Here is a 14,302-nt window from a genome sequence, read left to right on the forward strand (position 1 = left end):
AACTAAAGGCAATTAGAGTTACTACCCCACTACACACATGGACTATTTCTGAGCCAGTGTATATAGTAAGACAATATGGAGCAGAAGAAGGGGCTGTTGTTGTTGCATAGTAACTATACAAAGGCAAGATGTAATAAGTAAAGCTGTACATTAGGGCTGTCAAGCTGTAGGCATGTTTAATGGGACTTGCAGGGGGGGGGGGGAAATGATTCTGCCCTTTTAAATTAAACAAAGTCTTGCAATTTCTGTCTGAAATCTTGCAAGATGGAAACAGCAGTTCCACTGAGATGTAATGTGAGAGTGAAGCAATGCAGCCAATGAGCTTGAGAGAAGAGGTTAAGTCAGTTGCTAGGGAAACAAGAGCAGCAACGGAGTTGTGTATAGAGCTAGAGGGACAATAAATCATCTGCTGCTTTAACCACAGACTGTACAGATAGGCCTGTGCCCAACCAGTTGTTTCCCTGCTTAGGATGTAGCATCAAACCCCCTATAGATCAGCCCCAACCCTGCAAAACTACCCCCAAACCTACACATTTAAAGGGGACTGTATTCAGATTCAGTCTGGTCTGTCAGGGTTCAAGAGGAACTGGATTCAGATGTTATTTGGAGAATTAGGGCAACAATAATTACAAATAACAGACAAAGGGACTGGGAAGTTCAGCCAATTAATTTAATAGTCAGATGGAAGGATAATTAATATAGAGATATTCCAAGTCATGAGATTTAAACAGTGAAGTGTCTGTGTCAGAGAGGCTTTAGGATGATTTCCAAAATGACCAAATGGCAAAGAGCTGAATGAAAATGGAGAAAAGAGGTTCAGACAGGTACAGGTGTTTGGGAGAAGGTGGGAGCATAAGGGACATTAAGAAGGGGTGCAAGGCGCACTCAGAACAAGGATTTTCCTAATGCTCCTCAGTAAATCATTATGGCTGCACCCACTTGCACCAAAGCCTAGGCGCTAAATCCTTATACTGCCTTAAGTACCAAGGCAGGGGCAGAGCCTATGATTATGACATGAAATGCGTAAGGCTTGAGATGATTGTTCAAGTAAAGTATTTTCCATTTTTTAAATTTTGGTCTGACCTGGTGTGGTTTCCAGCGTGCCCTACACCCTTTATTTTTTGTTGCTATAGGGGCACAAACTACAGAAAGAGCAGAGGGGCCCATTTATTCCATTTATCCATCACTCCTTCTGTAACTGCGAGGAGCCAACGTTCCTTGTTTTGCTACAGAAGCTTCTTGGCAGGAAGATTAAGACTCATCCCTGAGCCGCCTAATTCATTAGTCATAAACACTAAGCAAAATCGTTAGTGTGACGAGCAGTATTATAATTATACACACAGTTTAACCTGTGCCTCTCTCCAACCTCAGAGGGACAATTAAGAGGGCCAATAAACCCATCCAGAAGATTTATCTTGTAGAATTCCTTAATGTATCATCTTCAGAGTGTGCGTCAATGTTCTCATTATCGTATTCTCTACCAGCCTCTCTGTTGTGCCCTGCACGGGCTTAATGGCAGGAATTAAGGGTGAATGGGTCATCACAGGTTCTTACATATGGTCCCACCACCATTACACCATCTACTGTTCCTCATGATACAATAGAAAGTTGGGAATGTTCTTTCCCAACCATTCCACCATTCTTATAGTCAATGAAAGTCTTTGATCCACGGAGCACCAAGCCAGGTCGAAGATTGATAAATTTTCCTTTTATTGAAGATTAAATATTATACATAATAGTAAAACACCAACAGTGCATCAAACGCAGTCCATGCTTAACGCGTTTCGTAGCTTCAACGCTACTTCATCAGAAGCACCATTCTTATAGTAACTGAGGTCTCTTCATGTAGTCAGGGAAGCCAAAATATTTACTCTTCGGTCTATGATTTTCATATATGACCCAGAGAGATCAATCTATCATTTTCGAAAGTCATCTTGATTTAAGCCCTGCCCTCCTAGTAACCTAAAGTAATAGATACATCACCCACTGTCAGTATTTGCACCTTAAACCTAACTTACAAACTCCATTGAAAATACAAAGTATCATCACCCCAAGTTTTCCAACATCTATCTGGGCCAAGGCTGGGATGGAGTTGGGGGGGTGCACCCAGATCCCTTTGGATCCGATTTGGTATCTCTGCATGGCTCTGAACACAATTAGATCGTAATTACTCAATATCTATGGAAATAATAAGTTATTGACTCCTTTATATCCCTGTAAGGGTCAGGGCACACAGGCAGATTCAGGGAGATTAGTTGCCCGGCAACAAATCTCCTCTTCTTTGGGGCAACTAATCTCCCCCAACTGCCTCCCCTGCCTTTCTGTGGCTAAAATGTAAATCGCCGGTGGGATGGCACTCGGCGCAATTCGTTTTACGAAGTCGCCCAAAGTTGTGACTAATCTCTCTGAATCTGCCTGTGTGCCGTGACCCTAAATGTGGAGAAATAGAAGTGTGGCAGACTTGTACTAAGTCCAATATCATTTAAACAGAATGAATTTGATCAAAGTAGCTGGGCAGATGGAAGCTTCTCCAACCCTAAGAGACGTGCGTGTGGCCAGGACTTTAATTTTAATGTTCTCTGACTCTCGCTTATGGAATTCGATGCCAGTGGCCTAAAGAAACATTCACAGATTTGCATTATTGAAATGTAAAAGAAGAATTAGAGTTTGTAGATGACAGACCATGACAATCTATAGTGGGGAAGATCTTGGAGCTTCCTGAGTGATTGATCTGATGTTTGGATATGGATGGATTTGTTGTTTGGAAGGCTGCTGATACTGAGCCACATAAAGTCTGATACTTGAAGGACTAATGATCACTTGAAGGGTGTTCTACTGAGATGTTCTACTGAGATGTTCTACAGGTGCACACCATTGGCAATTTTTTTTAAATAATAGCTGAAAAATGAGACTTGATAGAAATGTCTCTTTGGAGATGACACAAAACTGTGCCCAGGCATGATACACCATCTTTCCAGAGACATGAAAGAATTATTGCTTTGGGATTAGACAAATGAAAGTCAGTGCTGATGAAAGCTGAGAAGGCTTAATTATCAAAGGTGAGACAACATTTTAGATAAATAATAGATAAAAAATGTGGGTGTTCACGCCTGCCAAAATCTGTTCAGCCAATGGGCACATCAATGTTTGTTTTGCTGGAAAACTTTCCATCGTGACTGCTTAACCCTTTAACTCATCATTCTCAGCCATTATAGTCTATGGGAGCCCTACACAATTCATAACATTTTCTACAAATGTTTTTAGAAAATTCAAAATAAGACTGAAAAAGATGAAGAACATTCCACTAAGAGTAGTGCTTCATGGGCCAAGCCACAAATTTGAAGGGGGCACAGTGCAAACCTGGTTCTTGATGGATCTTGATGGATCTTGATGGATCTTGATGGATCTTGATGGATCTTGATGGATCTCATTCCTTTTGGTGGTGTAATGCATTGATATGATATACTGAGGGCAATGTAATGAAATAGGCTGAGTTTGAGGTGAGGTAGCCCCACAGCGGCCAATGATCAGGAAGCGTTAGCTTGTCTCATATTGTAATACAAACATGTCATTGGATTAATCTCATCTTTGAACTTTCACTTCACAGAAATGAGTTTAGACCTTGGACTGATGTTAAACCAGTGAAGCCGATCAAAGCCAAGTCTCAATACCAGCCACCCGAGGAGAAGGTTGTCCATGAGACAAGTTACAAGGCCACATTCAAAGGGGAAAGCAACCAGCCCACAGCTGGGGACAACAAACTGACGGAGCGGAGAAGGATACGCAGTTTGTACAGTGAACCTTGTAAGGAATCCTCTAAGGTAGGTCCATGCCTGCTAGTGAATACTCTATATTCTGATTTTGTCTTTTGGGGCTGGTGGTGGAGGCTTTATCTAAGGTGGTGGGCTGGTTTAGAGTACTTTGCTGGCAGTTATAGATATTCTGTATGAGGGGAACCAAAGCTAGAAGTCCAAAATACTCATGCAGGGCTCCCTCCTTGTTGTGCTCAAACACCTGTGTCCCCAGCACCCGGATATTTTTTAATAATTTTCCGTATTGTTTGTATCACTGGCAAATTAAAAAAGCCACCAATTGAACAATACTGAGTCAGCAAGGTGACTGTAAGGCCAGGCTGCTATGAATAAATCATGGCTTTAAAGATAAACCCTCTCTACTGACGCTCACTTAAACAGGATATTCCGTGTTCCAAACTGAGTTTATAGTGTTTATTACGAAGCACTTTCTAAAATGCCGTTATAATGATTGCATTGTTTTTAAGTTTGGTGGTTATTTGATTTTACTTGCCAATGTGTCTCTACTAGTTTCTGATTTCCTTTACATTAAGGGTCACAGTTCCTTCATTTTTTCCTCTTTGAATTTGTCTAATTAAATATTAAAATGTGAAAGTGCAGTTGCTATTCTTTTACTTCCCCTTTATAAAAGCTTTAGTCCCATTGTTTGCAGGCAGTGTCAGACTGTGTCGTCCCGGGCCCACCAGGGCTGCAGCCATAGGGGCCCCCACACAATCCCTCCCAGACCCCCACCCCAGCCATGAGGATCACCTGGCAGCAACCCCCCATCCGCCCTCCTCTCCTTGGGCTCACTTTTTGCACCCAGGGCTCCAGTAGGAGTGGGAGCGGGTCTGGGTCAGCGGGTCTGGGTCAGTGGGTCCCATTGGGTTTTTCCCTGGTATCCCACCAGCCCAATCTGACCCTATTTGCAGGTTCAGTCTTGCCTGAGACTTCACTGTGTTCATACCGTCTTACCCCGTCTAACATTAGAATTATATTTTCTTTTATTAGGCACATTTTGATTTTGGTGTTGACTTGCCCTTTAAATTTATTGCCTGGAACAGAAAACCTCTAAGCCATATGACCAGGTTATCTTGCTTAATATATTAATCTCCTTGTTAGTTGATATCCAACTGTTGGCCAATAGGCTGATCATTCAAATCACTTTAAATCTTACTTCCTATATCAGAGCTCCATAAACTAAGCCATTTCCATAATGTTATAAACTGTTCAAATTTTCCCCAGGTCTAGTAACCCATAGCAACCAATCAGCTCACCATCAGTCATGCCTGCTGATTGGTTGTTATAGGTTACTGGACCAGTAGCACATTTTGCACATTTCATTAGATTGCTCCATGGTCTTTTAGGCCAAACTGTGTAACAATTATCTGTGAATGGGGCCTAAAACAATTAACATTTCTGAACAATGAATATTGGATTTAATAAGGACAAATTTGAGCTTCAGACCAGGCAGCCTGCCAATACAGTGGTCAAGGGCCCCAATCACTGGCTTCATTAGTATTCCAGTCATTTAGTCTATGAGTTTAAAGGAAAGAATGTCTAGTTATCTGGGCTATTCTACGCATGTAGTAGTGCAGAGCCATTTATATTTGGACCTTGAGTAGAACAACCTCTGATTTAAATATTAAAAGAAGCTCACTGTTACATTCTGTAGGGCAAATCAGCCATAATTACAAAAGGCAATGAGAGAAAACCTGATTACAAACAACTTCAGCTCAGATTATTGTGTTGTGTAATTACTGTGTCTCAGTCGCAATTTAGAAGACATTTCCAGCCACATAACGATTTGTTTTAATTTACCGTTTGTAAACCGATGTTACCCAATTGTGATATATGAGAAACAAACAAGAAGCAGAAAACGGGCCTAATTCTGTAGGTATTGGGCCATGGGCCAGATTCAGTTGAACAAGAAGAACTTATGTTGTGGTTCATGCTGATGTGTGTGTAGAGGTCATCTCTGTGTTTTGGGTTTGTTCTTTGTTCGCTTAACCAAATGCAACCATATGTTTTACAACAGAAGCTTTTATTAACATGTATTTATATAGCGCCAACATATTCTAAACAAATCTTTATGTTACATTGGGGACCTGTAAGGGTGAAAGTCTAGAGCATCCAACCCCATACAGGGATTCAGTTCTAAGAGAGAGGTGTCCTATGTGCTTGGATAGATGCATGAATAGATCTGCTTATTTGATGGGACTCATTGTCTATCAACACTAGGTTCAGGACTGTGTGTTCACCAAGGAGACTTGCTAAGGGGAGTTTATTAAGATCAGTTCCTCGGTAATGGAGCTGTAGTAAACAGATCTCCAGCCAACTGAGCTATCAAGCTACCAACTTATTAGAAACCTCCGGCCAATGTGTAGCATGATGATCACATAGTCAGGTCCAGATTTGTAGTAAGGCTGGCAAGTTCTAATTACAGAGCAGCAAACTGGCTGAATTTGTATAGTATACCTATAGTATAGGCACCTTGGGGGACAATTTGGACAGATCATCATGTAGTTGTCAGATTCTATCATCTGCTTATGCCTCTTCTCAACAGGTATACGAGGCAATAAGAAGAACCATAGAGTCCCTTGGTTTGGCCATTGTTTTTACTCAAGAGCACATTGCCACCAGAACAGGCCAATATAGCATCACAGTATAACATATTTAGTAGTCATGTCTGGCTTTTGTGTTCTACATCCATGCTTATCTTAAGTGTATGTTGTCCTCTTTTGCTCTGTTCAGAAATGACTTTGTTTCACGTTGTATGATTTTCTGTCTAGCTATCGCAATGCCAACATTCTAGCTCCTAGAGGCATACATTAGGTAAATATTACAAAGACACATTAGTCTATATTACTTTTATTATATTTTTGTTGCAGCTTTAGATTAAATGGATGAGATAACATAAAATATGTGTTGTGGCCTCCTGAGTCGGAATAACTGAGCTCATCAAAAGGTCTCATCAAAAAGCAGCTCATCAAAAGGTTGTGGCTTGGTTTGTACATTTGAGGGAGAGCCCAAAGCTTTGCAGGAAATTATACCTATGAATCGGTTTAGAATTTTATATTCTGCTTTATTTTCTAAGAAATAAAGATGCATTGTCTATGAAATCTGCTCATGATCAGCAATGGAAACCTTGGAATAATGGGGGACCCATAGCAGATCTCCTCATTGGTAGATATATTAAATACACCTTGATAGTGAATTGAGACTATTTTTACTTGTAGGAGTGTCAGGCAAGGGATGTAATGGATATTCATTTCTACCTTCAATATGTCTCCAGTATTAGTCCTCTAGATGTATGAGCCAAATACAACCAAAATAGCTGTCTATTTATATCATGGATATTTGTTTTTGTGATTGGCAGTATGTTACCTCCGGTTGTTCATAGTAAGAAAATGTATAATTAATTTAGGTCCAGATAGTAGTTGTTTCACTGTGGAAGACAGTTTACATTTCTCGAAGTAACACAAAGAAATTTCTAATCAAAAGGCAAATCAGAATTCTTGCATACAAAGAACGCCAAGTAGTCCACCCTATGCCGGAATCTCATAGCAATCTTTCTAGTAACCAGATTCCTAGTGTAGAGCTAATTTGCACTTAAAAGAGAAACAAACCCTTCATAAAAAAAACCCCACCCTACATAGATCCCCTCAGCCCCAGCCTAGCTCCCCCCCGCCCCCGGGCAAATGCCCCTAACTCTTTACTTACCCCTCCGTGCAGATTCTGTCCAGCGGAGTTCAAGGGCGCCATCTTCAGCCGATTCGATAATCTTCGGAGTGAGACCGGCACTTTGCCAATTTTGAAGATTCTGAAGATTAACGAAGAGAAGAAGATGGTGCCCGTGAACTCTGCTGGACAGAATCTGCACGGAGCAGTAAGTAAAGAGTTAGGGGCATTTGCCTGGGGGGGGCAGCTAGGTTGGGAGTGAGGGGGGAGGGGATCTATGTAGGGTAGGGGGTATGTTTTTTTTATTAAGGGTTTGTTTCTCCTTAAAAGGAGAACTAAACCCCCTTTCTAATAAAAACCCCTACCCTCCATAGTCTCCCCTTCCTGCTCCCCCTCGCACAGGTAAATACCCCTAAGCCAGTAATTACCCCTTGTTGCAGAGTTAGCGCAGCAGAGCTCATGGGGGCCATCTTTAACCGCTTCAGTAATTTTAGTAAGGAAGCTCCGCATCGGCGCATGCGCAGTTGGAGCATTCTCCCGGTTCGGTACAACTGCGCATATGCTGAAAGTGCAGAAAATTACCAAAGTGCTGGAAGAAGACCCGAAGATTACCGAATCGGATAAAGATGGCCCCCCTGAGCTCCACTTCCCTGACTATACAACAAGAGGTAATTACCAGCTTTGGGATATTTACTTGTGTTAACTGCTGTGCGGGGGAGAGAAGGGAGGGGGGATTATGGAGGGACGGTGGTAGGGTTTTTAGTAGACAGGGGTTTAGTTCTCCTTTAAAGGATTGTATTGAAAGATGAAGCTGAAATACTTTGTGAATATAAAAATATAAGTTAAGGATATAAGTGATAATATGTTAAAGTGCTATATACACCCAGTGGGACGGCACAGGGAAGAGAGGAACACTAATTTAAATTGCTATATAAGAAATTAATGATAGTATTCATTTTTATTAATATTACTAATAATGTTGAGACATTAAACTGCCACAGCGATTAGTACAGCATTATTGATGCTTAAATTAATTGAAAAGTGCTGTAGTATAGTAATGTAATGCAGTATATTCACATATGAGTGATAAGGGATATCCCTGCAGTGAGCTACCACCATTAACGTGGACATGCTCATAAAAGTTCTTGTGGTAACATGGGTGTGGTTTAAAGTGGGTGTGGTTTAAAACAGGGAGTGGTCAACACTGGCTTCCATTATCGGCCCTCCACCACGTAGACCAGAAAAATCCAGTCCATCCAGTCCTACAGAAGTTGGACAGCACTGCTCTATACCATTGATTATAAAAGAAAATGTTATTGGGACTTAGGGAGCCTGATGCGTTTCCTGCCTGATGGGGCACTTACTCATAGGCTAACAATATTCAGTCACTTGCTTAAATTAAAGGAGCTGTGACCAATCAAAAGTTGTGATGCAACCACCAATCCCTATTTCTAAACCACATATCTGTGGCTGTGGTTTTAATTGGTCACATCGCCTTTAAAAAGAATAAGGAGACTAAAAGTTGTTAGACCCATCAGGCATGAAACACATCAGGCTCATGTCCTAATAACATTTTCTTTTTTTTACATTTATAATCACTGTTTCGGAACACTTTTTCTTGGGGTCTCCACATCCTTTATATGTAACTGCAGCCTGTCCTTCAACTGGGGCTACTTATATTGGACTCCAAGTACTTATTTCCCCTTTCACTAATTAATTACTATCTGTAATTGGAACATCCCCTACGTGGTCTATTTAAACACCTTTATAATCGTAAGGTTCCTCCATGTAATTTTCTTCCAATATACAGTTTATTATTCTTTAAAATATATATTTTGTGACTTGTTTATGATAATAATGTAACAATATGGGTGCAACAGCAGCCTCATCCATTCTTGTGCCAACAGTTTTTTTTTATGGCAACATAATTCAATTTAAATTCAACCTGTAATCAATCAAAATTTGGAGATGTTTCTGTTTCATTGGGAATAAAACAAGTTCTACTCCCCCCACAAGCTCCATCTGTTTATCGGTAGAGTAATGTTGCATGAAGAGCCTGCAGCTGCACTATAAGCTGATTTATAAAGCACTCACTATACTAATGACAAACTTGCAAAAGGTTTGTCTAGAAGTAAAAAAAAATGTGTTTTGTCACCTGTTCCTGTAGATAACTGGGTGTATTCGACAAATCCCAAATATTGTAGCATATCAAAGCCTCTTGAACCTCTGTTCTAAACTATTTTTTTCCCCACCTCTTCGTTTCTTTGTCTTGTGTGTTTTGTGGTTTGTAACACATGTCTGTGCAGGTGGAGAAGCCTAGCGTTCAGACTTCCAAACCAAAAAAGACATCGACAAGCCATAAACCTGTGAAAAAGGCCAAAGAAAAGATCATCGCACCAGGCCGGGCTTCCAAGAAGAAGAGCGCTGAGAGCACCCCCACCACGAAGCCAGAGGAGAAGGAGAAAAGCAAGGAGATCAACAATAAACTGGCTGAGGCGAAAGAGTAATTTCACGGCACTTATTATTGTTCTTATTTTGATGATGAAGGCCACAAAATATGTTAGAGACTTTTGAATCTGCTGAGGCTCTGATTGTATTTACAATATTCCATGTGTTTCCCTTGAGAGTAGACATCACTTAGACACCTTCACAAACACGTGCCGGTTGGGAGGAATCACTCACTTTATTTATGTCTGGTATCAACGTGTTTGAATGGAACCTTAATGGGAAATATAGCACATTGAAATGGTGTTTATCTTCACATTAACATTAGAAAATAAAGACGTGGGCGTTGTTATTTTGAGGCATTGTCATCTTCATCTAGGGACTTGCTGGTCAGTGGAAACATAACCATGACTGAGCTATGATTTTGGGATAACTCTAGCTACATTTAAAATATGCCATACGTTGTCCTATATTCCTATACTTTGTCCTATATACTTTCTCACCAACCGCTTGGATGGTCCTCCCATTGGCCTCAAAGCAGATGCTTATTTTTTAATTTCTGGCTTGGAGGCAAGTCTTGGTTGTATAAAACCAGGTTTACTGCCAAACAGAGCCTCCTGTAGGGGCTACCAAATAGCCAATCACAACCCTTATGTGGCAGCTTGTGTTGCCCCCCAACTCTATTTAAATTTGAATGTGGCTCATGGGTAAAAAAAGTTTGGGGACCCTTTTGTTCTCAACTCATCAAAGATGATGCTTACATAATTATAAATGTTTCACCAAAAACAAATACTGAGGCCCAGTCAAATTAATGTCATTTATTTGAATGTAATGTTCTTTGAACATAATAGGCCACGACCACCTACCTTACCATTTTAATTTTACTGCAAATTAATGTGAGATAAATGGCACTTATTAATATGATATATTTCTCATTTTAGGTTCTCATGCAGCATAGATTCAGAGCAAATGCTCTAGGTGCTACAAATCAGTATTGGCCAGAACGCCTATGCTGGACTTTTATATGTGAAGTAGTTGTTTAAATGTACTCGCTGTAATGTTTGAATGCTGCTTTAAGGGGTTTAAAAAACCTGAGCAACATGGTTTCATGGAAAAATACTAAGAAATCAACACTGTGAGATGGGAGGTAATGGAGAGAAAGATTTAAGCAATTGGTTCCATCATAGATGGTCAACAGTCCATTGGCGGTTTCCCAATTGTTTAGGAACTACAGCTACTTAGATTCAAATGTAATTTTGCTCTTACTCATTATAGAAAAAGAGGTCAGAACAACATTTCTATTTCTCACCATGATTGTCAGTTGCAAAGCAGACTAGATATACTTCTAATAAGGATGCACTAAAAACCATAAAATTGAGTTTTGGTCCAACAGCTCTTGACCACTGGTGTTATAGTATCTAAAGCACCCTCCTGTAGTTACACCATCAAGGATTGTGATAGTAAATCACTATATTATGGACATTCCTCGTCAACGTTGTCCTATGTAGCTTCCTACAGCATGCTATGAAACTGTTTGTCCGAGACCTCCATTTATTTAGCTCAGATTTGACTATTAAGGCCTGTATGTCCCATTTATAGTACATAGGTTTGGGGGTAAGGCTTAAAATACTAGAGCCCAAAACCATTTTACCTTGGTTCTATTGCTGCTAACCACCTCTGCCTCTCAGACTTACTGTGCTCACCCATTGACATTCAGAATGGTGCCTCGGTTCGATTAGATTATATATATTCACATATAGAAAGTATAGAGAGTATATAGAGAGTGATAACTGTTATCATCAAATGTATAAGACTATCAATGTTTAGGTCCTGGCTCGACACTGAGCAAGATACAAGTAAGCACCAATAGGTAGGACACATGGATAGACATTTGGAATAATTGATATATACTGTAAGTATCTTATTAGACTGCTGCTTATGAAGGAGGAACTTTCTCTCTTGGACCACCAAAATGTAATATTGGACCACACAAGATGTCTCGATAGGATTAGGTAAAACACAAAAAGTGCCTTCCCTGGAAAAGGCAATTGTCCTTCTACTGAACCACATATAATGTATCCCCCATAACTGTCCTCTTGCCCCATACTTGAAGTGAGAATGCAAAGTAGAGCACTAGGGTTGGTGGCCATCATGTCTGGCAAATTCACATCTCTCATTGTTGATCTCAACAGAGAACATACTCACTGGAACCAAAAGCCTGATTGGCTTCCTGAGCACATTCTCCCTCTGGCAATCAGCAGACATGGGGGCTTCCAACCCTGCTGAACTGCTTTCTTATCTTAGGTATTATTCAAGTGGCTAGCTTCAGGGAGCGCTTTAGATTTGGTTCAGGAGGGCAACTGGGAACTTTTTTTTAGGAAGGCACTTTAAAAAAATAGATAATTGGGTTTCATTCTCCTTTTAGAGGCCCATGAGATGAAGCAGTAGCCACCCCATAACTACCATGCGCTCCTGGTCCTTGAATATTCAAGGGTCTTAAAAACACATGGGGGGTCATTTATCAACACTGGGCAAATTTGTCCATGGGCAGTAACCCATGGTAAGCAATCAAATTGATACATTCATTGTTCTACTTGCAGCTGGCTTTAAAAAGCTATTCACTGATTGGTTGCTGTAAGTAACTGCCCATGGGCAAATTTGCCCAGTGTTGATAAATGAGCCCCATGGTGTCCTGATCTGAGTTTATGCACTTGCTCCATCTGCCATTACGTTTATTCTTCTGGTCTGCTCTGGCATCTACTTGCCCATCCTTGGGGGGGGGGTGCTCATTTATATCTTGATACGGGTGTTCTGTGTGTGGTACTGTGTGCGTGTGTATGTACTGTACATGTGACTAGAGAGGAGCACCTTTTCCGTGATTTCAGTTTCAGGACTGATTCACAATTACTTTGAAATTGTTTCACTTGTAAATTTTCACTACAAATCAAATGATTTTGAATTGCCTAAAAAAAGCATTTCTAAAGGAGGTTTGTAGAACAAACCCATTAGCTTAAATAACACACAGCTTACCAAAACCCATGTATGTGTATATATATATATAAATATTTAAATGATTATATTAATATTATTATTATTTTTCAAAAAGGGCATTCATGTTACAAGAAATGGAACCAAGGAATATCCGTGGGGAGAAAAATCATCAGGGCTTGCTGATTTAATCCTTTTATGAGAAAAACAAGGCCTGTGATGCTTTTCAGTTCTAAAGAAACCCCTAGAGAACTGCTTCACCATTAACTGCATCTGGTTGTCATAGCAACAGTCACACTCTGAGACAACCGTTCTGTAGGGAGCTTGAGGGTGTTTTTGTGTGGTGGGTATTGTCCTCAGTGTATTGACTGCCAAATGCAGCTCTTAGTTTTATTTAGATGGAAAGTTCTTGACTTATTTGTATGAAAACCGTGTACTTGTGAAAATACCTCCCGAGTCTGCTGGATCTTTCAGAATGTGAAACATTAACGTGAGCATGTGATGGTGCCCCTTGTTTGATGTAGCTATGATGCATGCTACATGGGGAAAATATATTAGACTCTGGACAATAAATGTTTCTGTAGTTTTAATGGGTGTGCAGGGTCCACAGGGCAGTCAATGCAGTGATACTGGTGCCTCCAGAAGCTTTAGGGGTGAAACATGATATAGTGTCGGCAATAGAGTAACAAAGGATCCCATAAGGGTTAAGGGGACAGGACTATCCATAGTGTAGGGAGAGGAGTCCCATGGAATTGTCAACAGTGTAAGCAAGGCAGCAACTCTGGGGCCCAGGAGCTCTAGGGGGTGTAACTGTCCAAAGTCAAGGGAAGACAAGGACCCACCAGAAAAACTTAGATCCCAAGCTGACTCATCCATTTCTACCGTATACTCTTCACATTACATCTTATATTTTTTTCTCTCCTCACTTGAACAATGGCTATGGAACCAGCATAAAAATCCAAATGGGTGGGTTAACAGCAAAGGCCCACTGATGCCAAGAAGTGCAGTGGTACTGGGACCTTTACGTAGTCAGATGGGCTTAAGGTTGGGGAGACAATGTTGCACGGAGGAGGAAGAAGCATCTCAACCCTTTGTCTTTTAAGGTCTCCTTCTGCTCCTGATATAGACCAACCATATAACTCTCCTAACGGGTATAAAGCCAGAGCAGAATAGAGGCCCATGACATATGATTGACACAATATCAACATTGATGCCCTTTTTATTGGTCAGGGATCAGAATGTGGGTCCTCCATCTCTGTGCCGTTAGACAGGAGGCTTTTCTGCATTGACTAGTGGTACCTTTATTCTTATTCAACCCTGACTCCTGGTGTGATCTAGCAGAAAGCATGGTGATTGTAGACTTCTCAGTACTACACTTGAATATTCACAGACAACTT

At 40.7% G+C, this 14,302-nt stretch overlaps 1 protein-coding gene across 4 annotated transcripts in view; it reads left to right on the forward strand.

The window, feature by feature from the left end:
- LOC108708821 (microtubule-associated protein 6 homolog) overlaps positions 1-14,302 on the forward strand; it is a 54,359-nt gene that overhangs the window by 13,939 nt on the left and 26,118 nt on the right. For 2 of the 4 annotated variants that reach the window (XM_041582825.1, XM_041582826.1), the window contains exons 2-3: positions 3,608-3,821; positions 9,779-9,975. In XM_041582825.1, coding sequence (XP_041438759.1) covers positions 3,608-3,821; positions 9,779-9,975 — 411 coding nt within the window. Of the gene's footprint in view, positions 1-3,607; positions 3,822-9,778; positions 10,514-14,302 lie in introns of those variants that run through there. The other 2 variants (XM_018247882.2, XM_041582827.1) reach the window with 2 other exon arrangements.

Source organism: Xenopus laevis, chromosome 2L (genome assembly GCF_017654675.1).
Source record: "Xenopus laevis strain J_2021 chromosome 2L, Xenopus_laevis_v10.1, whole genome shotgun sequence".
Lineage (NCBI taxonomy): Eukaryota > Metazoa > Chordata > Amphibia > Anura > Pipidae > Xenopus > Xenopus laevis.